General features: G+C 35.5%; 2 protein-coding genes and 1 long non-coding RNA gene across 3 annotated transcripts; 1 reads left to right on the top strand and 2 right to left on the bottom strand.

The window, feature by feature from the left end:
- Positions 1–608: 608 nt before the first annotated feature.
- LOC116730649 (saxitoxin and tetrodotoxin-binding protein 1-like) lies at positions 609–4,426 on the bottom strand. The gene is made up of 6 exons (XM_032580007.1): positions 4,195–4,426; positions 3,087–3,232; positions 2,324–2,406; positions 1,319–1,444; positions 1,091–1,210; positions 609–1,008 (listed from the first exon to the last, which is right to left on the bottom strand). Exons 1-6 carry the CDS (start codon positions 4,312–4,314, stop codon positions 959–961), a joined length of 645 nt encoding a protein of 214 aa, XP_032435898.1. The 5' UTR covers positions 4,315–4,426; the 3' UTR covers positions 609–958.
- A 1,741-nt stretch (positions 4,427–6,167) lies between these two features.
- LOC116731727 (uncharacterized) lies at positions 6,168–10,052 on the bottom strand. The gene is made up of 6 exons (XM_032581557.1): positions 9,860–10,052; positions 8,587–8,732; positions 7,490–7,554; positions 6,583–6,747; positions 6,393–6,497; positions 6,168–6,313 (listed from the first exon to the last, which is right to left on the bottom strand). The coding sequence occupies exons 1-6, from the start codon at positions 9,974–9,976 to the stop codon at positions 6,267–6,269; spliced, it is 645 nt and encodes a 214-aa protein (XP_032437448.1). The 5' UTR covers positions 9,977–10,052; the 3' UTR covers positions 6,168–6,266.
- LOC116731728 (uncharacterized) lies at positions 10,002–22,567 on the top strand. Its single transcript, XR_004341614.1, has 2 exons — positions 10,002–10,076; positions 20,046–22,567. It is a non-coding gene; the product is annotated as an uncharacterized LOC116731728 (long non-coding RNA).
- The last annotated feature ends 1,399 nt before the right edge of the window (positions 22,568–23,966 follow it).

The raw sequence follows: 23,966 nt of genomic DNA, 5'->3' as shown, positions 1-23,966 counted from the left end.
GAGTCTCAGGAATGAGCCGTATTGAGCAAACAGCAGAGCGAGGTCAGACACAAAACAAACAGAAAACTCCTGTTTGTTTTGTGTCTGGAAACGGAGATAAAACAGAAGCAGATCTTCTGTCTGCACTCAAACAGACATCAGGGGTTCAGTTTTTATCAGTCCGGTTTTTAGTTAATCCAGTCCAATTCAGTTAATTTAAGTAGCACCTTTGCTACTTATTCAGCTGGAAGACAAACACAATTCATGTCCAGAAATCTAAACAAATCATTACAGTAAAATCTGAATCCAGACAGATTTAAATAAAATTGCATACGTCCAAATTATGTGCTACTGGTTTTACACTGCATCCAAATTTATTTAATTATACTAATTATTAAAAAACTAACATCTAAGGAGATTAGCTGACAAAGTTATTTAAAAAACACATCAGTACAGCAATGGCTTGCGCTAAACAACCACAAGGTGGCGCTGTCACAGTAGTTTTTCTAGGTTCATTAGTGTTTTTAATCTTTTTTATGAGTTATAAACTTTACAAGTAACAAAACAATGTGATTTCCCTAAAATAGAGATACTTTAAAAGTGAAATGATGCAATAAAGGGAAAATAAACCAAATTCAAATCTTTATTTAAGGATTACCAGCTGCTTTCAACACTTTATTTAGTTTTTCTGGTTTACATTTTGAGCCTCCACTGCCGCCAAATGAAAGATGAGATTTTACTGATGAGTTTTCAGATTAGTTTCACCGTAAAAGCAGAGAAAAAAAAACTGAATGTAAGCAGCAAAAAAAATAAATCCTTAACCGTTTGCAGCTTGAAAATAACGTTTGCAGCTGTCCACCATTATTTAATTTTAATTTAAAAGTCAACAAAAACGGTTAAATTCACACCTGAAGCCTTTCTAATAGTTTTTAAATGTGTTTTAATCCTCATGGAAGTCGACTCTTCCTCCTCACTCCACTCAGGACCCGTCGGCATTTGCTTCTGGAGCGGACTTCTTGTGACAGAAATCTGTTGCGGGAAATAAAAGATGAATGATAAATTATCTGGCGTTGTTGGTGGCGTCCTGGTGTTTTTGTTTACAGCGGCAGACCTGCCACTCCGTCGTAGGTGTACGGTTTGTCGTGTGGGACTCCCAGACACTCGGCCAGTTTCTTGTGGTCGTCGTGGGCGGCTCTGTGTCGCTCCACGTCCCGGTGCGAACCCTCCCGCCCTGATTCACAAACAAAACAACATCACTTCAACAAGACGTCCCGAATAATAAATCATTACATAAATGATCCTTAGTGAATTTATTAAAGTGAGTGAGTGTCTGTTTTACTGTAGCTAAGCAGGAATTTCATTCTTGAACTTTTGAAGGTCATCAGCAGACAGTCGTCGCAGCTCTCGTAAAATTCAACGTCTCCGGTGTCGTTGTAGTTGATTTCCACTCCGTCCTTCTCCAGTCCTGATAAACAAAAATGCACAAATTCAGCTGGTTACACTGAACCAAGCAAAGCAAAGGCACAAAACACCAAATACACACCAAAAATATGAATATTTATGGTGCAAATATCTTTGTACTCTTGAAATATGACAAAATGAACTTACAAGTCACTCTTAAGCAACAGGTAAGAGCTTATTTTATAAATACTTCCACTGGAACATTATTTCACTTTTAAGGGATTTTCCCATGTTATAAATGAGGCTTTATTGTGTGACAGTCAAATGATTGTTAGTTTGTTCTAAAGAAGTTATGTTTGATTTTTCACCTGGTTTTACTTATTTCCATTAGGCCTGAAATGATTAATCTGATTAATCGTGATTAATTGATTATTGAATTAACTAATTTAGTAATCGATTAATTGTTAACTGGAGTATACAGGCTCAAAAGAGACTACTTACTGAAAAAAACTAAATACCCAGAGCCGTAATTAAACCAAAACTGTACAAAAAATACATACATTTAGCCAAAATTCCTCAACTGGTTTAGTTTTAGCTTTACTTGCTAACTTTATTGAATTTCAAGCAATAAAAATGTATTTTCTCATTTAGAAAAAGAATTTAATTATTTTTTTATTTTCATCTTCAGTACATATCTAGTGGTTAAAGTGGTCAAATAAAAAAATCTGTAGAATTTTTTAATCCAATAAACCAATTAATCATCAGAGTAATCAATAGATTAATTGATTACTAAAAATATAATCACTAGTTACAGCCCCAGTTTTCTTTATCTCCTGCTGCTTTGTGTCGACTCTGTCTTGTTTTTTCTTTAGACTGACTCACTAAAAATATTCACAATTAACATATCTGTCCTGTTTTGTGTTTATGTTTGTGTGCAGCTTACTGATGGACTGAATGGCCAGCGTGTGGTGTTCAGCGTCGCCGGAGGGAACCGTCAGGTTGATAAAGTAGGAGGTGCAGCGGTCGCTAGAAGTCGATGCAACGGATTAGAAACGACACCAGCAGTCTGCTGAACTTTAACCTCTCAAAAAAGACTTATTGAATCAACTCAAGGCATCTCCTTTACAACTTTTTTATTGCAACATCACATTCTAATCTATTGTTTCCACTGCAAAAACACAGGATCTTACCAAGCATTTTTTATCTAGTTTCTAGTGCAAATGTCTTAGTGCACTTAAATTAAACTACAATTCACTTTTTAGCGAGATATAGGAGCTTGTTTTGAGTCAATAATTCATTAATTATGATTTTTAAAAAAGTTTCACTAGAAGATTTTTTCATTTATTTCACAATAAACCAGCACTGAGCCGTTACCTAGCAACCCTAGCCAAGCCCAGCTCGTCACCTAGCAACCAGTTCTAGTTCCGCTGGCAGATTATTTCACTTATAAAAAGACATTTTTCCTTAAGTTATAAATGAAATAATCTGCCAGTGAAAGTAATACTTTTCCATGAAGGAATTCTAGACTTAAAACAACTTCCGGTATTTTGCTGAAAAGTTACTTTTTAGTCAGTTTTGTCTTATTTAAGTGTCCTATGATATTTGCACCAAAAATACTTGGTGAGATTTTTGTGTTTTTACAGTGTAGCTTTAATTTAACTTCAGTTTCTGAGGGATTTAAAGGTTTTATTAATGTTAAAACTTACGAGAATTTGTTCTTCTCGTTGTACTCGATTGTTTTGTTGTCAGCAACGAGTTTGAACTCAACGTGGGAACTGGTTAAATTTCCCAGTAAACTTTGGCCAACGTGAAAGTCACTGACGGACCAGACCAGAACCCATTCACCGTAAATCTGCAGAAACACAGAAAAGAGGGAATGTTTGATTAACAGTTAGAGATCAAGCAATTATTAACAAAATGTTTTGAAGCAGATTGAACTGCTGTGTTACTGGTAATCTGACTTTTAGAGTAAATCACTGCAAAATCTGCAGGACATTTAATCAGGGCTACAAAAAACACAAACTCTTAAGTATTTTATGTTTTGTTTCTAGAACAAATATCTTAGTACACTAGAAATTAGACAAACCTACTTACAGGTAACTTTTCAGAAAGATATAGGCTTATTTTAAATAAGTACTTCTAGAAAATTGATAAAAAGTACTACAGATTATTTAATTTAAAACAAGACATTTCTCTCGTGTTATATGTGAAATAATCTGCCACCAAAACGACTACTTTTTCACCAATATTAAAGAATTATTGGCTTAAAGTTCTTAAATCTTTTGGAAAAGCTACTTCTAAATTAGCCTTCTTATTTCAAGTGTATCAAGATATTTAAAGTAGAAACGAGACTAAAAATACTTGTGATTTTGAGTTTTTGCAGTGAGTAAAATGTACAAATTGACATGATTAAACACTGCAAAAACACAAAATCTTGTAATCTTGATCCAGTTTTTAGTTCAAATATCTTTGTGCACTAGAAATAAGACAAAACTAACAAGTAAATTTTTAGTAAGAAATAAGAGCTCGATTCTAGTTCCACTAGTTATTTCACTTAAAACATTTTTCCCAAGTGAAATAATCTGCCAGTGGAACTAGAACTTTTCTCACCAATATTAAGGAATTACTAGCTTAAAACAAACTCCCATCTCTTCTAAGTTACTTTTGTCTGCTACTTTTTTGAGTGTACTAAGACATTTGCATTAGGAACTGGACAAAACATTCTTGGTAAGATTAAATTTTTCTGCAGTGAAACGTTTTAAAATGTCTCATCCTGGTGATCTACGTTAGCATGCGGACCAGAACCAGACTCACCTCATGCAGGTTTTTACTGGGCAGCCGTTTGGCCAGAACCCGGCACTCGTCTGCAGCCGGTGCTGCATTGCAGCCGATCGCTGCAAACAGCAGCAGCGCAAGCTTTGCTGCAGCCATCATCCTGCTTCCAGACCCAACAGTGACGCACAGTCACTGAGGCCGGTCCATTTATAATGAGCTGGGCCTCAGCTGCTGCGGGGGCCCACAGTCCAAAAATAATGTGTGTTCAGAGGCCGACTTATCTCCGACTCATCCTTTTATTTAACCTTTTTATTCACCAATGGAAACGTGTTTAAACTACAGGCACAGAAAAACTTCTAACATCAACATGAAGCCTTAAACCAGAGAAACAGATGATCAAGTGTCATTTTGTCAAACCTCCAAGAGGTGAATAAACTAGTTTTTAGGTTAGCACTTAAAAACTGAAAGAAAAGAAAGACAGGAGTGGGAACTATTTCCCAGAATGCTTAGCGGCTTGTTTTTGTGTCCTGAGATGGAAGTGCGTTACATTGATCTGTTATTGAGGTAAATGTTTATTTTAACGTCCTGGTCACACTAAATGTTCCTGAGCTGAATTCATTGGGATGTTTAATAAGATTAATTATTGGGTCAGAAATTTGAAACAAGAATTTAAATTATTCTGAAGTAAAATAAGTTGTTATTTTAACTTGATGTTGTGAGTGAAAATAATAGTTTCTTTTCTGGCATATTGTGAAATATTTTTTTGCAGCATTAAGTTAAAACTCAATTCAAGATTAATGAACTTTAAAATCAATGTTTAGACAACTTGTCTCTCGTTAAATCAACTGTCTTGCTGACTTAAGTAGGATTTTCAAGGCAGCAAGTTTCAAGTTAAACCACCTTCAGATGTTTTACAGTGCAGGTTTCTTATTCCTTTATGTATCTGAATTATTCCATTCATGCTTCATTTATTAACATTTTTGTTTTTCTTTGTTTTCTCCTGCTTCATCTGTTTTCCATGTCTGACCTTTTCTTATTTCTCTGTTTTTCATCCAGTCTTGTTTCTGTTCATCTCTTCATATGGACTTTACCAAGCTCCGCCCACAACCGACCTACAAAATCCCACGTGGCCTCAAGTCTCACAAACAAAGCCTCCCAAGTTGTTTCTATGTAAACATGGCGTCTTCCACTTCGACTGATTCTCTGCAGTGTATTTCTGACTGAATTAGTGAATCATTTCTACCGGATTTTCACACTATATCAGCTACTACAATGGACAGAGGAACTAAGAAGTTCATGTCATCTTTTTTGGATGAGATCAAGGTGTTTGAGTCACGCGATGCCTCCAACATTGTGCACGTCACAGCAAAATGCTTTCGCTCGATGAGGAAAACGGCAGATCCACACACCCTCTACATTAACATAGCTGTGGACAAAGATCACTGATGCCTGTTGTTCTTGCAAGGCTGGGTAAGTCGGGCATTCATCGTTTTCTAGGTTACTTTTGAAATCAGTGGGTGATTCCTGTGGTTTGTTGGCAAATGTTTGAGTGTGCCTAGGCCTGATACACTGTACTTGGTGCTAACGTGGCTAACACGAGTAACAGTTTAGTCCAAAGCCTTTTCTGCTAAAATAAAATCTTTAGTGTACATCAGATACAGTACACATTGCATATTGATCTGTTTAGCTAACGTAAGACTGTGTAGCAGACAGGCTTCAAGGTGTAGAAATTGTATCAGTTCTGCCATTATGCTGTACTTAGCTAACGGGAAGCTAAGTGTGTTTGTGAGACGGCCGCGCACGTGACCACGTAGAATGGGCATCAGCCAATGAAAAGCGGCGCCTCTGGTAAGGTCCATTGTTCTGGTTCTCTGTTATTTACATTGACGTCTTTGTCTTGTTTGGGATTATCGTTCTTTTAACGTCTGTTTGTTGCTGTTGGCATTTTGGCTCTTCTTTATATCCGCCTTCTCCAATCGTCACCAATCTTTTGTGGGTTAACACAAAAAGTCAATATTTATTGATCAGTTTTATTGTCTTTGCAGCTTTAAGACTACATGTTGCACAAGAAAAAAACATTTTAGTCATTGTGCAAATTAGATGCAGAATGACTAAAAGGAATTTGGCAAATGGATGCTCTCCTCCTCTTTGCAAAAACCTGCAGAAACAGACAAGAGAAAATGAAAACCTCAGCACATTAAACTGTTAGAGCAGAAAAACCTCAAAGCTGTTCGCACTTTTCTCAGGCTTGTGGAGGAAGTCTGGTTCTCCAGAGAAGCCCAAGCAGCTCGCCTGCTTCTTAAAACGCTCCATGTCAGACTCCGACACGGCCGATCCTCTGTCTGGAAAACAAATTATAGAAATGAATCAATTTACAGTTTGGAAGAAAACCAAGAAAATGTATCCATGCGACTGATTTGTTCTCACCTAGAAAGTAAAGAGAACGAGCGGTGACTTCGTTCTGGATGTTTGCGTTGCCGAGTTTAAATAGCCGAAGGAGAATTTCGACGTTTTTGGCAGTGCTGTTTATCATCAAGACCAAACAGCCGTCGCAGCTCGGCAGCACATGAGACACAGCGGTCATGTTAAGATCTGGAATAAACACAGAGAAAAGCGGAAAAAACACAAGATTATCATCTGGAAAATGTTTTGAACACCTGAAATTAATTAGAATTAATGAAAAAAATAATAATTTAGTCAAACCAGAGACCTGACATCATTCCAACGGAGTATTAAGATCCAGTGGCATGGATCTTAATTTTCATATTTATTCATAAGTATTTTAATATATATTTTCATATTTATTTGGCAAAAATAAATATGAAAATCAAGTAATAAAATTATGAGAATAAAGTCATAATGTTACGAGAATAAATTCAAAATATTGCAAGATTAAACTTGTAGTTTTACAAGAATAAAGTAATAAAATTACAAGCATAAAGTCATGACATTACAAAAGTAAAATCTAAATAATATAAGATTAAAATAAGAATAAAATATTTCAAGAATAAAATCGTAATGTAATTATGAGTTATAATAAAAATAATCTTAATATTTTTACTTTCTTAGCATGGCCCTAATACTCTGTTGCACATTATCAATATGATTTAAAAAAGGACATTAATAGAAATTTAGGTGAAAAATCTGGAAAAAGATAATTAAAACTGAGAAAATGTGGAGTGTTCATAAGCACAATTAAATAAAAAAAAAGAAAGAAAAAGAAACAGATGTAAAATCCAGTCCTCAAATGGTTTGTGTTTTTAATTGGAAGCTATCGGCTGACCTCTCCTGCAGGATTTTGACTCTTTTTGTCAGATCGCTTTGGGAAACTTACAGGAGGACGTTATGGTGTCGCCCTCTATCTTCATCTTCTGGGAGTTTTTCAAGCAGGTTCCATTTCTAGGAAAAAGGCGAGTTCACAACCTTAAAGCTGAACTATTGTGCTTCCTTAAACAGATTAGGATAAGTCTATTGTCTCTAACATGTTCATTACCATTTTTACACAAAATCGTTCTGGGATGACATTTTAGTCTGGTCAGTTCATTCCTGTGTGTCTCGATCTCCTTTCAGAATGAGCTGTTTTAGTGTCTCTGTCACTTTAAATCCAAATAAAGTGCTGCAGGCCACGCCCCCAACTCAATGTTTACAACCAACTGGGACATAGCAAATGGTTTCTACATGGTGAGTCAACAATGAAACGCTTGTCTTTTCCAGCAGCCATTGTACAGCCCATAAATCGGTAACAATCTGTTCTGGATTTGTACCATCAACTAATTCGTTTTGTGCTAAAAAAAAAAAAAAACTTTCAGGGAGACTATTCTTTCTCTTTTTTCATTTTGCGTGTCACTGTAATCATAAAGATAGTATGTGATTTAAAGACTGCTTCTCAAAAAAAAAAAAAAAAAAAAGGAATATAGTTTTGTACAGTTTGATAACATCTTTAATCTTATAAATTATTATAAAAATAAAGGTTAATGAGCAATGAGGATCACTTCGTGCAGTGACAAAATAAAACACCCCCAGCTCAGTAAACGTGCCGGAACCCAGCGTGGGTTGCTAGGTGACGGGCCGGCCTCGGCTTGGGTTGCTAGGAAACGCTTCACTGGGGTTACTAGGTCAGAGGCAGTGCCTGCTGTTTTGTGGCGTTACATTCTGGAGATTTTTGATGTTTTGGCTCATAGTCCAGACGCCAAAAAACATAAATTTATTTCAAGAACAGCCGTGTGGTTTTTCTAAACACTCGTGTCGTTTTTAGAAGCAGTAAAGATTCAAATGGAAGTACAAAAACGTACAAAAAAACATGAACTTATTGACAAAAACTGGCTGGTGTTTTCATATAATTATTATATAATTCAAATATAATTCTTTGATGTTGAGTTTTGCTTTTCTTTCTATACATGTAGCAGATGTGTGTATTTACTGCAAACTCACATATTGCTCCCTTGAATCGTGATAATCTCATTGTTGCCTGCCGGCGACTTTGTAATGTTCACCCAGGAGCTTTCGGTTAACTTCAGCATCGCATTATGAAAGTCGTGATCCGTGTAGCCTGCGAGGAAATTTACTTTTCCATAGATCTGCACACAAACAGGAAGCTGGTTACTTGTCAGAACATGAAAGTGTTTGAGATATGAAGAAATAACTGATTTTATGTTAAATATTTGTTATGTTATCCAGGTTAGCTACCTGTTTAGCTACCTAGCTGGTTAGCTTTGTAGCTAACTAGCTAACCAAGATACTTTACCATTTGGTTATCTGAATAACCAAATTATTGTTTGGTTATTTATATCCAAAGTACAATTTGGATATGAATACGTTCTTTTTCTAGTTTCAGAACATCAGGTAAAGGTTTGCAGTAGAAGATTTTAACAAAGATGTTCTTATTAAAATCCTGTTTGGACAAATGTTTCACAAAGCGCTAATGCTCATTTTGTGACTGGATTGTATAAAAGAAAAAACACAATTTCACCACTGGGTTTTTTCCAAGAAATGCAATTAGAATCACAATTGAATAAGTTTCTTCATGCGATAAATCATTAAATAACATGGCGCGCCATCATCTTCTTCTTTCTCTTCTATAGCACATTTCAGCAGCAAGACATTTCAAAGTGCTTTACATCATTACAAACACAGAAACACAATGCAATATAGAATCAACAGTCAAAACACAGCATTAAGTCAGGTTCCATCAATAAATTTGTAATTGATTACATTTCAAATACAATCCTAAACAGGTGGGTTTTTAGTCGAGATTTAAAAGAAGTCAGTGTTTCAGATGTTTTACAGTTTTCTGGAAGTTTGTTCCAAATTGTTTGTTCATCCTCCATCTACTTCCTGTTGTTTTCTTCTTCCTGGCTTGCGCCGTGGCAACATCTGGTTGTTGATCATGTGACTTGTATGATGCGATAAAAGTGTTTCCGTTGCAGTTTTGTGAAATAAACCAACTTTGGATACAGCTGAAAAATGACTTCATCCTAGCGACAAAACTTTATATCGAAAAATTATGCAACGGAAAAGCAAATAGTGACAGGAATCACAACATAAAACTACAATTCTTTGCCATGAAGATGTAAAAAGCAAACAGAAACGGTAACGACACACATTACTGCTGCAGCAGGAGCTAAATGAGTAAATCCAGGTAATAAAGGAGCAAACGCATCATCTCACTGAAACAGACGGGGAATGAATGAGAGGAAGTGTTTACCACAGACGGGTCGGCCAGAGAGACGGGTGCGACCAGCGGCCGGCATTCTTCAGGTGAGAGAGCTGAGCCAATCAGAAGCAGCGAAGCAAACAGCAGCGAGCCGAGCCACAGGTTCATGATGACAATACAGAGACAATCGGGTCAAAAAAGGATGCAAGAAGACGGAGCTGCAGCAGAACATCCTGTGAGCGGCTTGAATTTTATACACTCTGATTAGGTAACAAATCTGTGGACTTTCCAACGGTTGTGTAAGAACAGCTTTTTTTTTAAAATTGGGTTTTTCCTATTTATTGATAAGGTGTGTGAAATTTTGCAATGATAGTGTCTGGTTTGTGTAGCAATCATTTGCTTTTTTTGTTTTGTTTGTTTGACTGACTTTTAAAACCAAGGACTTTGTGTGGGTTCAGGTTAACCAACACAAACACTGATTTCTGTGAAGCTGAGATCCACAAATTTGTTTAGCCAGAAAATTCCTGGAGAATTTCCGCTGGGAATCCACAGCGTCCCTGTTCTGACTGCGGCAAAGTTCAGGTTAGCAAACTAAACAAAAAACGGGAGAAGCTGCTGGTTCATGGGAGCGACTTTTATTGAAAGTCTGCTAAAAGGAAATTTGAAACACTAAAATGTTATATTTCAGTTATTGTATCCACAGATTACTGAGAAATGCATCTAGTACTAAATAAACAAACAAAAAAAGAAACCCAAAACTAATTTAAACAGGGAGCGTAATACCTTAGCTGCCTGTTCTTTTAAATTGAAGATGTTTCTTCATAGATGTAAAACACCAATGTGCTCCTTAGTCTCTTCCTTTAATTAGATCAGTATTGTTTTGGTTTTCCTTTTAGAAACCTTTAAATATTGTTTAATTCAGCACTTCTTTTTGACCGTAGTACAGTGGTACACATAGACATGAGATGCTAAGAAAAATAAACCTTTAAGGAAACATTTAACCAGGCATCAACTTAACCTTTTAAAGCAAATTTAAAAGGTCAATGTTCTCTTAAGTTGATGCCTGAAGAGAAAAATTTAAGATTATACAGGATCAAAATTTGCTGATTTTGTAGCATCTGGATTTTTCAACGTTTTTCAAACATTTGGAAGTTTTGAAAGGAAAATATATATTATGTTTCCAAAGACTTTTACCTTTGTGTGAATATTCTGTACTGATAATACAGTACAGATTTATTATACTATCTGAATTTTATACAATCTGGTTAGATTGTATAAAATTTAATCAGTAATATTCTGTACTGATAAAACTGTAGCAGCATATTGAATTGGGACGTAGTTTCATTCATTTAAACTCTGCGTCCATATTTCACTGACACAAGAAAATGCTTATGATTCAATGAGATTTGGCAACTTTTATAATGAGACCATTATTTACTCCAACAGACGTGACTTTTTGGGTAAATATTAAGAAGCAAGTGTTCATCATTTGTCCTGACAGAAAAAAAATCCCTCCACTCTGTACATCATTAGCCAACAGGGAACAAAGTTTCAGAAAACAAGTTTATGGCCAAAGGTCTAACGCAACTTTTATCTGAGGGAGTCCAGGAGTAAAATGGAGATAAATATCCAGGAGAGTCCAAAGTGCGGCCCAGAACCATTTGTGGTTTAAAATATGATTAAACGGAAGGGAATCATATTTTATTACTTATTTCTGTTCTGCTTCCCCTTTAAATCTCTAAACAGCCCAAGATGAACAAGGTGGTTGCCATGTTTGAAATTAATTGTAAAAATGTCCTTTTCAATGTTCTAATTAAAGAAAAATTTATTCTTCAGACCCAAATTAGTTGGTGATGGGATTAATTTTCCTCTATAGGTTAGCTAAGTCCCCTGTTGGTTTGTTTTTCAAGAAATCAAACATTTGAAACAGCTCAACATTCGCCGAGTGCCATGAAGACTCACAATTACAGAGCATATAATTATCTATCGGACGCTCAAAACATCTAAATTAAGTTCAACAGAAAGTTGAGAAATTTTATTATTTTAATAAAAAAGATTTTTAAAAAATTAAAAAAGGACAAATCATAAAGAGTGAAAACCAATTAAGGTGTAAAATATAAACAGAAAAGACAGGATTCAGATATTATAAAGAGAAACTTTATAATCTTTAACATAACCCAGAAGTCACTCATACACAAAGATTTAAAACATTTCCTAGTTCTATTTTAAAGATAATTTAAATGTTTTTTTCCATGTCACCTTAAAAATGCTAAGAAATGGTTTAATGTCAGGCTAATCCAGTCAGAGACTAAAGTATGAAAACAAACCTTACAGTGGTGGCAGTAGCAGTTAATGAACACTAGGGGGAGTCAGAGTTCAACTAACTAACTTTACCTGAAACTTAAACAAGAGACAAAAAAACAAAACCAGCCTAAGGTGTAAATGACAGAAGTGAGGGTTTGACTCCGTTAATCAGAACCAGAACCAGAACCAGAGTGCAGATTAAAGATGTTCTCTTCACCTTCTGTTGCATTTCCTATCAGAAATAAACTCAAGTACGGAAACCCCGAATGTACGGAAACCCTAAATGTACGGAAGAGGATTAAGGCAAAAATTGGAAAATAATAATAACAATATTAATAATAATAAAATTGGAGTTTTTGCTCATAATTCTGAATTCAATCTAAAAATTTTGTTCTTTTCCCCACAAAATTATGACTTTTTTACTCTAAATCTTTCGCAAATTTTTTAACATATCAGAATTCTGACTTTTTTTCTCAGAATTAGGATTTATTTCTCAGACTTCTTACTGTTTTCAGAATTTTAACTTTAATTTCAGAATTCTGATTTTTTTCCCTTGGAATTAAGATTTTCTTAGACGTGTTACTTTTTTTCTTCAGAACTTTAACTTTCAGAATATTTTTTTTTGGTTGCCCCAATCCACTCTTTTGGGCTTAACTTAATTTTTTTAACCCTTTCTAGTAAATTACTGCAACAGCACCAATAAAATGTTTATCTAAGGCATAAAATGACATGTCTTGGAGTTTAGATAATCTGAAATATGCAGGGCATTGGCTGTTGAGGGTCTGCAATTAGATACAACAGTTTTCCATATTTTCATTCTGATAGGAATTAGTTTCCAATTAGTTTCCAATAGTAAGAAATCACTGGGGAGCATGAAACATTTTGAAGAGCATTTTTAACGCTGGAAAACTTTTAAAAATGTCTTAGCTTGCAGAAAACAGTTTTATTATTGCATGTTGCTCAATGGCAGCATTAGGAATATAAGTATGTATTTATAACCAGGAAAAACAGCCATGTAAAACTAAAAAAAAGGATAAATCCAATGTTAAACTAATCTACTATGAAAGCTTTAAAGGCTTAAATCCTCACGTAGAATAATGAAGCAATCATGAAATAAAAGCTGAAAGAAATGAGCAATTTTCTCCCAGTAAGAGTTAAATAAAAATATAAATAGTGTGAACATTGTTGCAGGAAGATTAGTGTCAATCACATTTTATATTTTTATTAGAATAATCAGTGAGAATAATGAGAGACAGAAAAAAGCCTGGAATCACAGGGTTTATTTCCTGCTGTGTTGATGATGAATAAAACCGACTTTATTAGAGTTAAATTACCTCATCATATTCTGTTAGATTTTTTTTCCACACAGCTGGAAGCGGTGCATCCGGAGAACAGACCGGAGGTGATTGGTATTTTTATTTTTATTTTTTACGATCGTGCATTCATTACTTTACTTTCCTACAAGCGGCGGAGTTGCGGACCAAAGCTGTTTGTAAATGTAAAGACATTCAGAAAGCAACAACAAGACAGAAATACAAACGACAAAACAAACAGATTTTGAATAATACAGTGTATTCCTGTGAATGTTTCATTGTTTATGTGCATTTTTCAGTCTGAATCATTTAAAGTCTGGTTCAGCTGCGATAAACAGATGATGTTTATGCAGTTAAAAACTGCAGCTTTAGGGTTTGTATATTAGTTTTGCTGGTTCACAACATAAACAGACCTGAGTGAAGCATTTGGTCCCAACTCTCCCTCTGGATAAATCAAACTGCAGTCATTTGTCATGATCAGGAGAAACACCGTGTGCATTTAGATCTGGATTATAGACGTTTAAATAAGCCGAGACAGTGTTTTAAAGAGACAGTAGAAAATGTATTTCTATGTCAGACAAATATAACCTGGGTAAATATGAAAAGCTGCTTTCAAATGATCATTTCACTTATAAAAGAAATTGTTATTTACTACTCTCAAGCTTATTGAATCAAGAAATCATCTAAATAAAAACCTCTGATAACACAAAGTTGGCTAAAAGGCCGTAAAGATAAAGTTTTTGTATTTCCTTTTTGGTTTTTACTGCTAAAAACAGCTTTAAAAACCTCCCTGCTGTTTTTTGCCATTAGATTAATGTTTTTTGGTGTTTGGAAGATGAGCCGTTTCATAAAACTCCAGATTGTAGCGTCACAAATCAGTAGACACTGTAAATATTAACTGCGGTAAAGCTAGCCACCTCTTCGTAAAGCCGCCCGCAGACGATATTCACATGCGCGACAGATCAAGACATTACGGTACCCCCATTTATGTGCTGTTTTCACAATAAAAGCGCACATCCGGTTCATGTTTGATCTACTGCAAGTAGATTTCCAGCGGCTTCATGTTTAGACTTTGCATTTGTGCAGTTGCAAAAAGAAATAATGTATCGGGAATAATTAGGGACATTAAGCAATGCTGAATAACTCTCTGTTTCCACTGACTCCTCCCACTTGTGGGTGGCAGAAGGAGACCTCGAGAAAACCAGCAAATGTCAACCACATATGATGTTTAGTTCCGAAAATAAAAGCCTATTAAAATAAGACGTTTTTATTTTTACCCCCTAAATTGCTTGGCTTTTATTTTGAAATTAAACATCAGATCCGGTTGACGTTTGCTGGTTGTGTTGTAGAGGTGTCCCTCTGCCTCGCAGTCGTGAGAGAAGTCACTGGAAACACAGAGTTTTTCCAGCAATGTGTATGTCAACTCTGGCAAAACTAAACTTCTAAACATGTCATTTTAAAAAGCTTTTATTTTGAAATTAAACATCAGATCCGGTTGACGTTTGCTGGTTTTGTTCTAGAGGTGTCCTTCTGCCACCCACAAGTAAGAGGAGTCAGTGGAAACAGAGAGTTGTTCAGCATTGCTTAATGTCCCAATTATTTCCGGTACATTATTTCTTTTTGCAACTGTATAAATACAAAGTCTAAACAAGAAGTCGCTGGAAATCTACTTGCAGTAAATCAAATATGAACCGGATGTGAGCTTTTACTCTGAAAGGAGCTCGTAAGGGTGCCGTGGCGCACGTGAAAATCGAGGATGGCTTTACTGTCATTTTCGAAGAGGCGGCTAGCTTTACCGCAGTAAATATTACCTACTAAATCCAGCGAAGCCCAGCCCGTTACCTAGCAACCCCAGCAAAGCTGAGCCCGTCTCCTAGCAACACAAGCTGAGTTCCATCAAGTTTGGTCCCCTGGTTCTACCGCTACAAGCTCTGGAAAATACAAAGTGTTTTGTTATTGACTTACTAGACACTTCCGCCTTTCAAAGATGGAGAACTGTGCGTCTGTTTGCCGCCATTTTTACGTAAGAGTGTAAACGTTGAGGGCGTGGCCAGCAGAATCTTATTTGGATTTAAAGTGACAGGAGGCCCTAAAACAGCTCATTCTGAAAGGAGTTCAAAAGGCAGAACTGACCAGACTAAAATCTCATTATCTAACAATTATTTTGGGGCAAAAAATTTAATTAACAAATGTTATATAACCCATACACTTATTCTAACCTGCTCAAGGAAGCATAGTAATGATCCAATGTTGACAAATGGAGAAAACATGGAAGAATGGTGAACATTCTCAGGAATGACCACAACAAACCGTTCAAAAGCACCAAGAACTACATCTAAACCACTGCAGATAAGTTAAGGTCAGTGTTTACCAATAAGACAGAGATTTTCTAGCTAGATGTTTCAAAGCAAAAACAATTGTTCAACAAAAAGAACATCTAATTTTTCCCCACAGAAAAAATCTTGGTCTTCAAGGCTTCAGGGAAAATGCTCCGTGGGCTGGAAAAGAGATGTTAGAGGTTGTTTGGAAAGTTTCGTCCGATGTAACACAAACTATTTACGAAAAAAACTAAATAAAACAATATTGCACTGACAGAAGGTTTAAAGTCCAGTTTAGATGCTGTGGCATCCAAGTCAAGTCAAAACTTGACTCGGCTTTACTTGGAAACAATGTTAACACATTATTATTGTCGTCATGACAACTGAAGACCGACCAATCAGAGGTTACATGGCAACATTTGTATTACATAACTTAAATAGCTATTGGAGACCATTCAACTAGTTTTAACCAGTTTTATCCTCCCTGTTTTCACTGAAGGTTGTTTTATCCAAGGGTTTTATTAGAGAAATCAAATCAATTAATTAGCAGCTGTGAGGCTAAAGTGCCTCCATACCAAACACTGTATTGCAGCACCGTGATTTGAAGCTATGTGTCGTATTGATCAGCCTCCTCGTCGTTAAATAAGGACGTCCGCAGTGCAAAAGACAAACTTCTTCTCTGATCCTCCCACGCTGTGTGATCTTAACTCAGCTGCGTGTCAGGACGACAGGCTGCGCGCAGTAAGTGATGGCTTTTTACTTTTAGACATTTAAAGGCGCTATTTTCTACATAATTAAGCGTGGAGGAGGTTCGGCTTTACTAAAAGCAGGAAAGGTCAAAGTCAGCCGAAGTCGGTGGAGGAAAAGAAGAGAAAGACTGCATTAAACATGAAATGATTGAAGCAGAGAGTCAGAGTTAGACGGCAGTGAATGCTAGATCAATCAAAGATCTGGGATATTTTCAGAAGATTTACCTCTGTGCTAGAATAACATCCGTTTTTGAGCTTTTTTTAGGTGGAATATACTTTAATATATTATCATCGGTTTATTCACTGCAAAAACTCAAAATCTCATCAAGTATTTATGGTCTGGTTTCTACTGCAAATATCTTAGTACACTTGAAAAAAGACTAAACCAACTTAGAAGTGACTTTTTAGCTGAGATAGGAGCTTATTTTACATAAATTATTCTGTAATATTGATAGAAAATTACTAGTTCCATTGTTTTCACTTATAACCAGACATATTTTCCATTATATATGAAATAATCAAGTAGTTTTTCATCAATATTAAGGAATTATTTATTTAAAACACAACCTTGTAATAATGCTGAAAAGTTATTTGTAAGTTAGTTTTGCCTCATTTCAAGTGTATGAAGATATTTGCACCAGAAATTAGAAATTGTTGGTAAGATTTTGTGAAAATGTCACGTTTGTGAATTTTACAACGTTTCTTGCTCATTAAAGTGTGTATTTTTACTGCAAAGACAAAATCTTACTAAGTATTTTTGTTCTACTATATAGTGCAAATATCCTAGTACACATAAAATAAGATTAAACTAACTTACAAGTAGCTTTTCAGCATTATATTAGAGCTTTTTGGAGTCAATAAATCCTTATAATTGATGAAAAAGTACTGGATTATTTTAATTATAATGTGGGGAAAATGTCTTGTTATAAGTTAAATAATATATCAGAGGAACTAGAACTTTTTCATTAATATTAAGGAGTTATTGACTTAAAACAAGCTCCTGTTTCTTGCTGAAAAGTTATTTGTACGTTAATTTTGTTTTATTTCAAGTTTACTCAGATATTTCCACCAGACTAGGCCAAATATACGTGGTAAGATTTTGTGTTTTTTCTGAACATATTAAACAGATGTAAACAAATGGATGTCATATTTAGGTTTCTTCTTGTAAACTTCAGGTATTTTGGATCCATGTTGTGAAAATGAGAAGGGTGTCATCTCAAGGCGAAGCATAAACTCTCGTCTTCCTACCGGAGCGATCAGCATCAGTGGAGCATGCCGAGCAGAGATCCCACCTTTATGAATTAAATCCTGTCGTAACCGAAGACGTTCAAACTCTCCGACCCGCTCCACTGCTCTGATCAGCAACCTGCTCAGGTTTTCCTGGAGTTTCATCTCCTTCATTAAAACGCTCTGCCCTCGGGCAGCTTTGTCGCTTCACAGGCGTTTGTAAAGGTGTTAGATAAGGTAAGCGCAATACGCGCTCACCTTAATCAAGGGAAGCCAAGACGAATTGGCTCAAACCAGTCTGTGGGTTTCTGGTGAGCCATATTTGCCAGTTTTTGCCTTTGTAACTCCTCATGTTTTGGATTTTGTTCCACTAATTTGTTGCAGGTGTAAATCTTGGCCAACATGTGCAACAGTGGCAACTGGTAAAATGTTTACTGGTTTTCTCAACTGTTCACTGGGTGATGTCTTTTATGACATTTTTGTGTTTTTATGATGTGAAGCACTTTGAACTGCCTTGTTTCTGAAATGTGCGACCAACGGCGTAAATCCCATCTCATTTTTGGGGGGGACAATAAACAGAAACATTTCTTAAGGGCAATTTTGGGGGAGTCGGCAAAGTTCCATTGAAATGTAAAGTAAAATGTGGCTTAGAACGTTTTTAAACCACATTCCAGCTGCACGACCAAAAATGACTAGTAATGCACATCAGACATGTTTTATTCTCAGTAAGCAAACTGAGAAGTAAAACTAAAATTCAAAAAGAGTTTTGTTAAGTCTGACTGATCTAATCTCTGCTGCATCTTTATGTAACGTTCTAAATAAAAACAAGTTTTATTTAATAAACATTCCTCATAAACATTGATTTATTGAAACGGCTCCCAGTACAAGTTATGGGCTATATAAATTGTAACTTGTTAAGTTGCTTTATTTTTAAACCTTTTTTAGTTTTGCCATTTTCTGGATGGCTGAGAACCAACAAGTACATAGAAATTAATATCTGATAAGTATCATAACTTAAACGCAACACTTAAAGCACCAGGGTTTATATAGAAAAATATTCAGATTTTATTTTGGGGTTTAAAAGGCTCTACGTTGAAGACGGTGAGAAATAAAGGCAGCTTTCTTTTTTTTCTGTCTGTTCTCAGCTCCTCCTGTTTCAAACTCTAATTAACGAAAGAGTTAAGGGCTAAATATGTTGAGATATTTGCTTTGACTAAAGCTTAAGTCAATGAAAGCAATGTAGCCAGTTTTGCTAGTTTTGATTTCCAAGGCATAACAAGGTTGTTTATCATGATTCAGCCAAAATAATGAAATAACAAACTGCAGTCTGATTTTTATTGTTAATGTGTTTCTTCTTATTGACCAGTGAAAGTAAATAAAAGGTTTGTATGTATTTTGCTTTAAGTGTTTCCTTACTGGAGGGGTTTTTATGTGTGCTACAGAGCCGCAGCTAACAGCTAGCTCCTCTGTTGCTCCTCCTACAATTTGGACTGAACCATTGTTCTAACGATGGTGGGGGGGAACCTCAAAATTCATTCTTATTTTTTTTCTTAGATGAATGGCAGATATATTTTATTATTTGTTTATTTTGCCTTTTTATATGGATCTTGTTTAAATGCAAACGTTTTTTTAATGATTTTTTTGGGGGTGGGACAATTCTAGACTTTTCTAAGATTGGGGGATCCGGGCCCCCTTAACCCCCCGCGGGATTTACGCCTATGTGTGCGATACAAAAACTTGGCTGATTGATTGATTGAAGACAGAGATCTGACCGGAAGAGAAGCAAAAATAGCGACCAGGATCGGACGCTTTTTTCCAGTAAATCCCAGTAAATATAAATCTTGAGGCAGAAAAGTGAAAAATGACTAGACAGCAGGAAAAAAGAAAACAAGCAAACAAAAAACAAATTGTGTGGTTTACACCAACTTGGTGTAAACTAGTAAAGCATTCGCTTGTAAGAAAGGAAGAAAAACAAAACATCGAAGAGAATAAAAAAATAAAACCAACAAAGCTTACAGATAACCATGAAGTTAACAACGCAAAACAGGAAACAACCTGCAAGCCACCCTGATCATTTGGAGTGCGTACTTAAATTTTATCACTTTTCCCGAAGCGTGAGTTCACCGATGTAGGGTGTTGTCACGTCGCTATTTTCAGTACTGGTTGCCATGGGAACCACACTTTTTGTATCCATCAGCAGAGAGAGAAAACGTGTTTGTACTAAACCTGTTTATTTTTTAAATATGAGTTTTTAACCCTGCCTGGTCCAGCAGGTAAAAAGCTTTTTTTAAAGGTTTTGTTGGCTCTAGTGGCTTTTATTTGACAGGAAAATGGGCAATGAGAGAAGGCAAAGGTCGCCAGGCTGGGAATCGAACCTGCGACGGCCGCATCGAGGACTAAGGTCTCCATATATACGGGTAGCACTTAACCCCTGCGCCACCACAGCAGGTAAAAAGTTTTGATGCCACTTCATGAAGGTTTCCTGTTGCCTTTTTTTTTTTTTTTTAATTCATAGCTCGTTCAAAAACCCAAATCAGATCAATATGCCAGCAAAACACTGAAATCCCCCTTTTCGTTAGCAGCAGCATGTTGTAATTTGTCTCCACCCATCAACCATCTGTCAGCTTTCATGTATGACTCACACATGCAGATTATGGAAATACAGACTAATCACATCCACGGAGAAGCAGCTTAATTTAAAAAATACGACTCAAATCTTTGAAAGCAAGATTTCTCATTTCAACAGAAAGTCTCTGGATTTTTATGCACAAGAGCTAAAAAAAAAATATATTAATAAAGTGCAACTTGCAGGGAGATTTCGGAAAAGAAATACCTCGAACTGAAGGTTGAGACTGGGGTGTCCAAAGAGCGGCCCAGAGGCCATTTGTGGCCCTTGGGCTAATTTTATGTGGCCCACAAGTGCAATTAAGAAATGATACAAATGCAGATGGAGACTTTTTGTTACCAACATGATTTTCCTGAACAGGGAAATACAAAGTACAACACAAACTATTTAGTTTTAATAAAAAGGTTAAACCAAGTTTATCCACAGACTTCTTATGAAAAGCTGCGTCCAATTCTTTCTTAAATTTGGCTAAATATAGCGAAAGTTTTAAAAGGAAGTAAATCTTTTTATTATGACTGAAAATAAATAAAACAATTTAAAAGAAACTGAAAACATAATGTCTTTCTGTCAATCCAGCAAACATGCAAACTTAAAGTATTAATAAGTAGTAAAGTTCTGCAAAAAATCTCAGAAATTTGCTAAAAAAATAAATTAAATTTTTAGATTAATATCAGAATTCTTCCACAATAAACTTTAAAATTTCTTAATTTCAAATGTCAAAAATGTTCTAGAAAATGTCAGAGTTTTTCAGAGATTAATCACAAAATTTCAGAGTTTTTGGCAGAAATGTAATCCTTTTATTTTCTTTATTCCTGTCGTAAAAATTGCTTCTGTGCTTTTGATTGCAACAAATATCTGGTTACTTTATTTGCTCAATCTTAGCTTCCCTTTTTGGACCGCTCCTACTTTTGAGTCCACAATTTTGGCCCACTTGGAAAAACGTTTGTACCCCTCGGGTTTAAGAAGAACAAAAATCACTGGGAGCAAATTAAGACCCAACAGGAGTTTTTATTTCTTTACAAAACAGAAGTGCAGCCTCATACAGAAACAGAAGGCAGGGAGGTAAATCTACTCCTCGGGTTTTAACGTGACGACTTGCGACCACTGCACTGAAGCTCTGTTCACACACTGACACACAGTCTGCACATCACCGCCACTGTAAAAAACAGCAGATTAAAGCAACAGCTGAGAGATTACCGCATCACACAGTTATGTAAGCAAATAAATCACAACCGCAGAAAAAACAAAACATAAAAAAGTAAGTTTTTCATCTTCCGCAGGCTCAGAACTGCAACATAAAAACTGAGTGTTTTACTCTGAAAGCCCATTAAAAGTTATTAAAATAACATATTTAGTTATAATTTTACGTAATGTTTAACAGCTGCTATGCAAAATGTATTTTTAACCTCATAGAAAATGTTTGCTAAACAGTAAAAGATTACCTTTAAACTTTGTTTTTCTTAAAGAAGCTTAAAAGTAATCTTTAAAGCTATAACAATTTTTAAAGAGACTTAGAGCTTTAAATAATTCTGTAAAAAAATAAAACAGCTTTGCAATTTTTTATCCTTAGCGTCTGACATTTATTTGCTTGTTTTTAACATAACAGTGTTTAGACCAATTACATTTCCTGTTTTGCAGAAAGTAGCTTGTGTGTCCGTAAAGCAGCTACTCTAACGATATTATCAAAAATGTAAACTTGGAAAAAAACAAAAAAACAAGAAGAAATTAACCAATTATTTGTTTTCTGATTTTTTTCTTTGTTGCGACTCCAAAGAGAAATTCACAGTTGTCACCAGATAGAGAAACACTGCAGACAGCAGGACGTGTAACTGGTACAAAAAACCCTGAAAACACCGAGCTAAAGGTTATACCAGTTTGTTCTTGTACTGCATGTGACACCTTTCCAAAGCCACAACACATGAAAAGACCAGAGTGAACAGTTCATTATTTAGTCATCAAAAAGCGCGTTTAAAACAGGAGACTTCACAGTTTAATTCCCAACACGCGGTACTTAAAGGAAAAATACACCTTACTGACCTCTGAAAAACAAAAATGCTGTTTTCTTCTGGCTTAAAAACAACATTTATTTTTCACGCCAGCAGCAGCGGCCATTACAGCAGGAAGTGAAGGCTGAAGGATGTGGACAGTTACTTTACCCAAGCATCACATTTCCTTCTTTAACAACATAAAGTTTACTAGCTGTAGCAGCACAAAAATAAAAGCTGAAACTAACTATTTTTATTTATTATTCCTGGTGAGATCGGATTAGCATTGGTAGCTAATGCTAAGTCACTTCAGCATTAGCTACCAATGCTCAAGCTAGTGGTTACAAGCTAGAGGTAAACCACCATCACAACTACTTTGTTGTGGTTTACACCAACTTGGTGTAAACTACTAAACCATTAGCTTGTAAGATAATGTTAAACCACTAACTAGCTAGTACAAGCTACTTTTAAACTAGCAAGCTAGTTTTAAACTAGCTTGTACACTTGTTTAGTAAACTAGATATTTGACAACTGAACTTGTAGTGGTTTACAAGCTAGCAGTAATCTATATGTGCTGCTAACTAGAGCACAGCTAGTGCTAAAGTAAATTAGAAAAATCTTGTATCAGTGCAGAACTTTAACAATACAGTAAGGACTTGTTTAATCTGCTGAGGCAACCATTTTGGAAAATAATTATTAACCTGTTGTCATATTGTTTCCTATTGGTGCCATAAAGGCTAATGTAAAATGCACCTATCTTGTCACCAATGCTAAAAAAATGTCTAAAATGTGTTTTACATAAGTCCAAACAAGAATAAATTTAGCTACTGTTACATATATAAAGTATATGTGCTTTTTAGGGTGTTAGTTTTTTAGGAAAGTGTTGATGCTTTTGAATATAACAGGTTCAATAAAGATGAGACCTTGTCAGTCCCATTTCAAATAAACTGAAAATAAAAAGAGGCATTGTCGTTTTAGTGACATTTCCTCTGATGGCTGTAATATTTTTATTATTCATAGAAAATAGGATCAGCTCCCATTTCATGTCCCATTCAACGTACCGAGGTAAGTGTATTTTCCTCAGTGCAGATTGAGCGTTTGCATAGTGTAGCATGAGGGTAAGTTCCTGTGTTATCAGTGTAGTCTCTAAGGAGCAACGCTCATGCCACAAATATATTGATTTATTATTGGCAGCTAAAAGTAATAATTTCCAAGGGTTGTTCATTAATCAGTCCTAAGCAACCATAAAGTTGATTGAAAGTTAGATTGTAAAGTTTTACTCTCTAACATAGACAAATCACATGGTGAAAGATTTGGCTTAATGTGACCAGATTGTGAAATTTATGCGCAGGGCCCCCTGAGATAATTACTGTCTTACAATTAATTTGTTTTTCAAGATGACAGTTTAGTGGCGATAACCTTCTGCTTCTGTACAATTCAAAACGATAACCACAAACACCTCTTTTAAAACGTTTTAACGAATATTTAATTTGGGGACCAAACCATCTACCTGTAAAAAAGATACTTAATATTGAAACATGCCATATTTTAAGCACATTTTCTTAGCTTGTATTTCTAAATTCAGACTTTTTTGCAATATATTTTTTTCTCATAAATCTGGACGTGTCTGCCTTAT

This window comes from Xiphophorus hellerii, chromosome 13, assembly GCF_003331165.1.
Source record: "Xiphophorus hellerii strain 12219 chromosome 13, Xiphophorus_hellerii-4.1, whole genome shotgun sequence".
In the NCBI taxonomy this organism is placed as follows: Eukaryota; Metazoa; Chordata; class Actinopteri; order Cyprinodontiformes; family Poeciliidae; genus Xiphophorus; species Xiphophorus hellerii.
Note: the sequence above shows the minus strand (reverse complement) of the source record. Positions and strands in the feature narration are given on the sequence as shown.

Coding starts and splice junctions, on each gene's coding strand:
- LOC116730649 (XM_032580007.1), bottom strand. CDS start 4,314: ATGATGGCTGCAGCAAAGCTTGCGCTGCTGCTGTTTGCAGCGATCGGC. Junction 1,445..2,323: donor GCTGGCCATTCAGTCCATCA/GTAAGCTGCACA, acceptor TTTGTTTATCAG/GACTGGAGAAGGACGGAGTG. Junction 1,211..1,318: donor GAAATTCCTGCTTAGCTACA/GTAAAACAGACA, acceptor TTTGTGAATCAG/GGCGGGAGGGTTCGCACCGG.
- LOC116731727 (XM_032581557.1), bottom strand. CDS start 9,976: ATGAACCTGTGGCTCGGCTCGCTGCTGTTTGCTTCGCTGCTTCTGATT. Junction 6,748..7,489: donor CGACACCATAACGTCCTCCT/GTAAGTTTCCCA, acceptor TGTTTATTCCAG/ATCTTAACATGACCGCTGTG. Junction 6,314..6,392: donor CCTCCACAAGCCTGAGAAAA/GTGCGAACAGCT, acceptor CTGTTTCTGCAG/GTTTTTGCAAAGAGGAGGAG.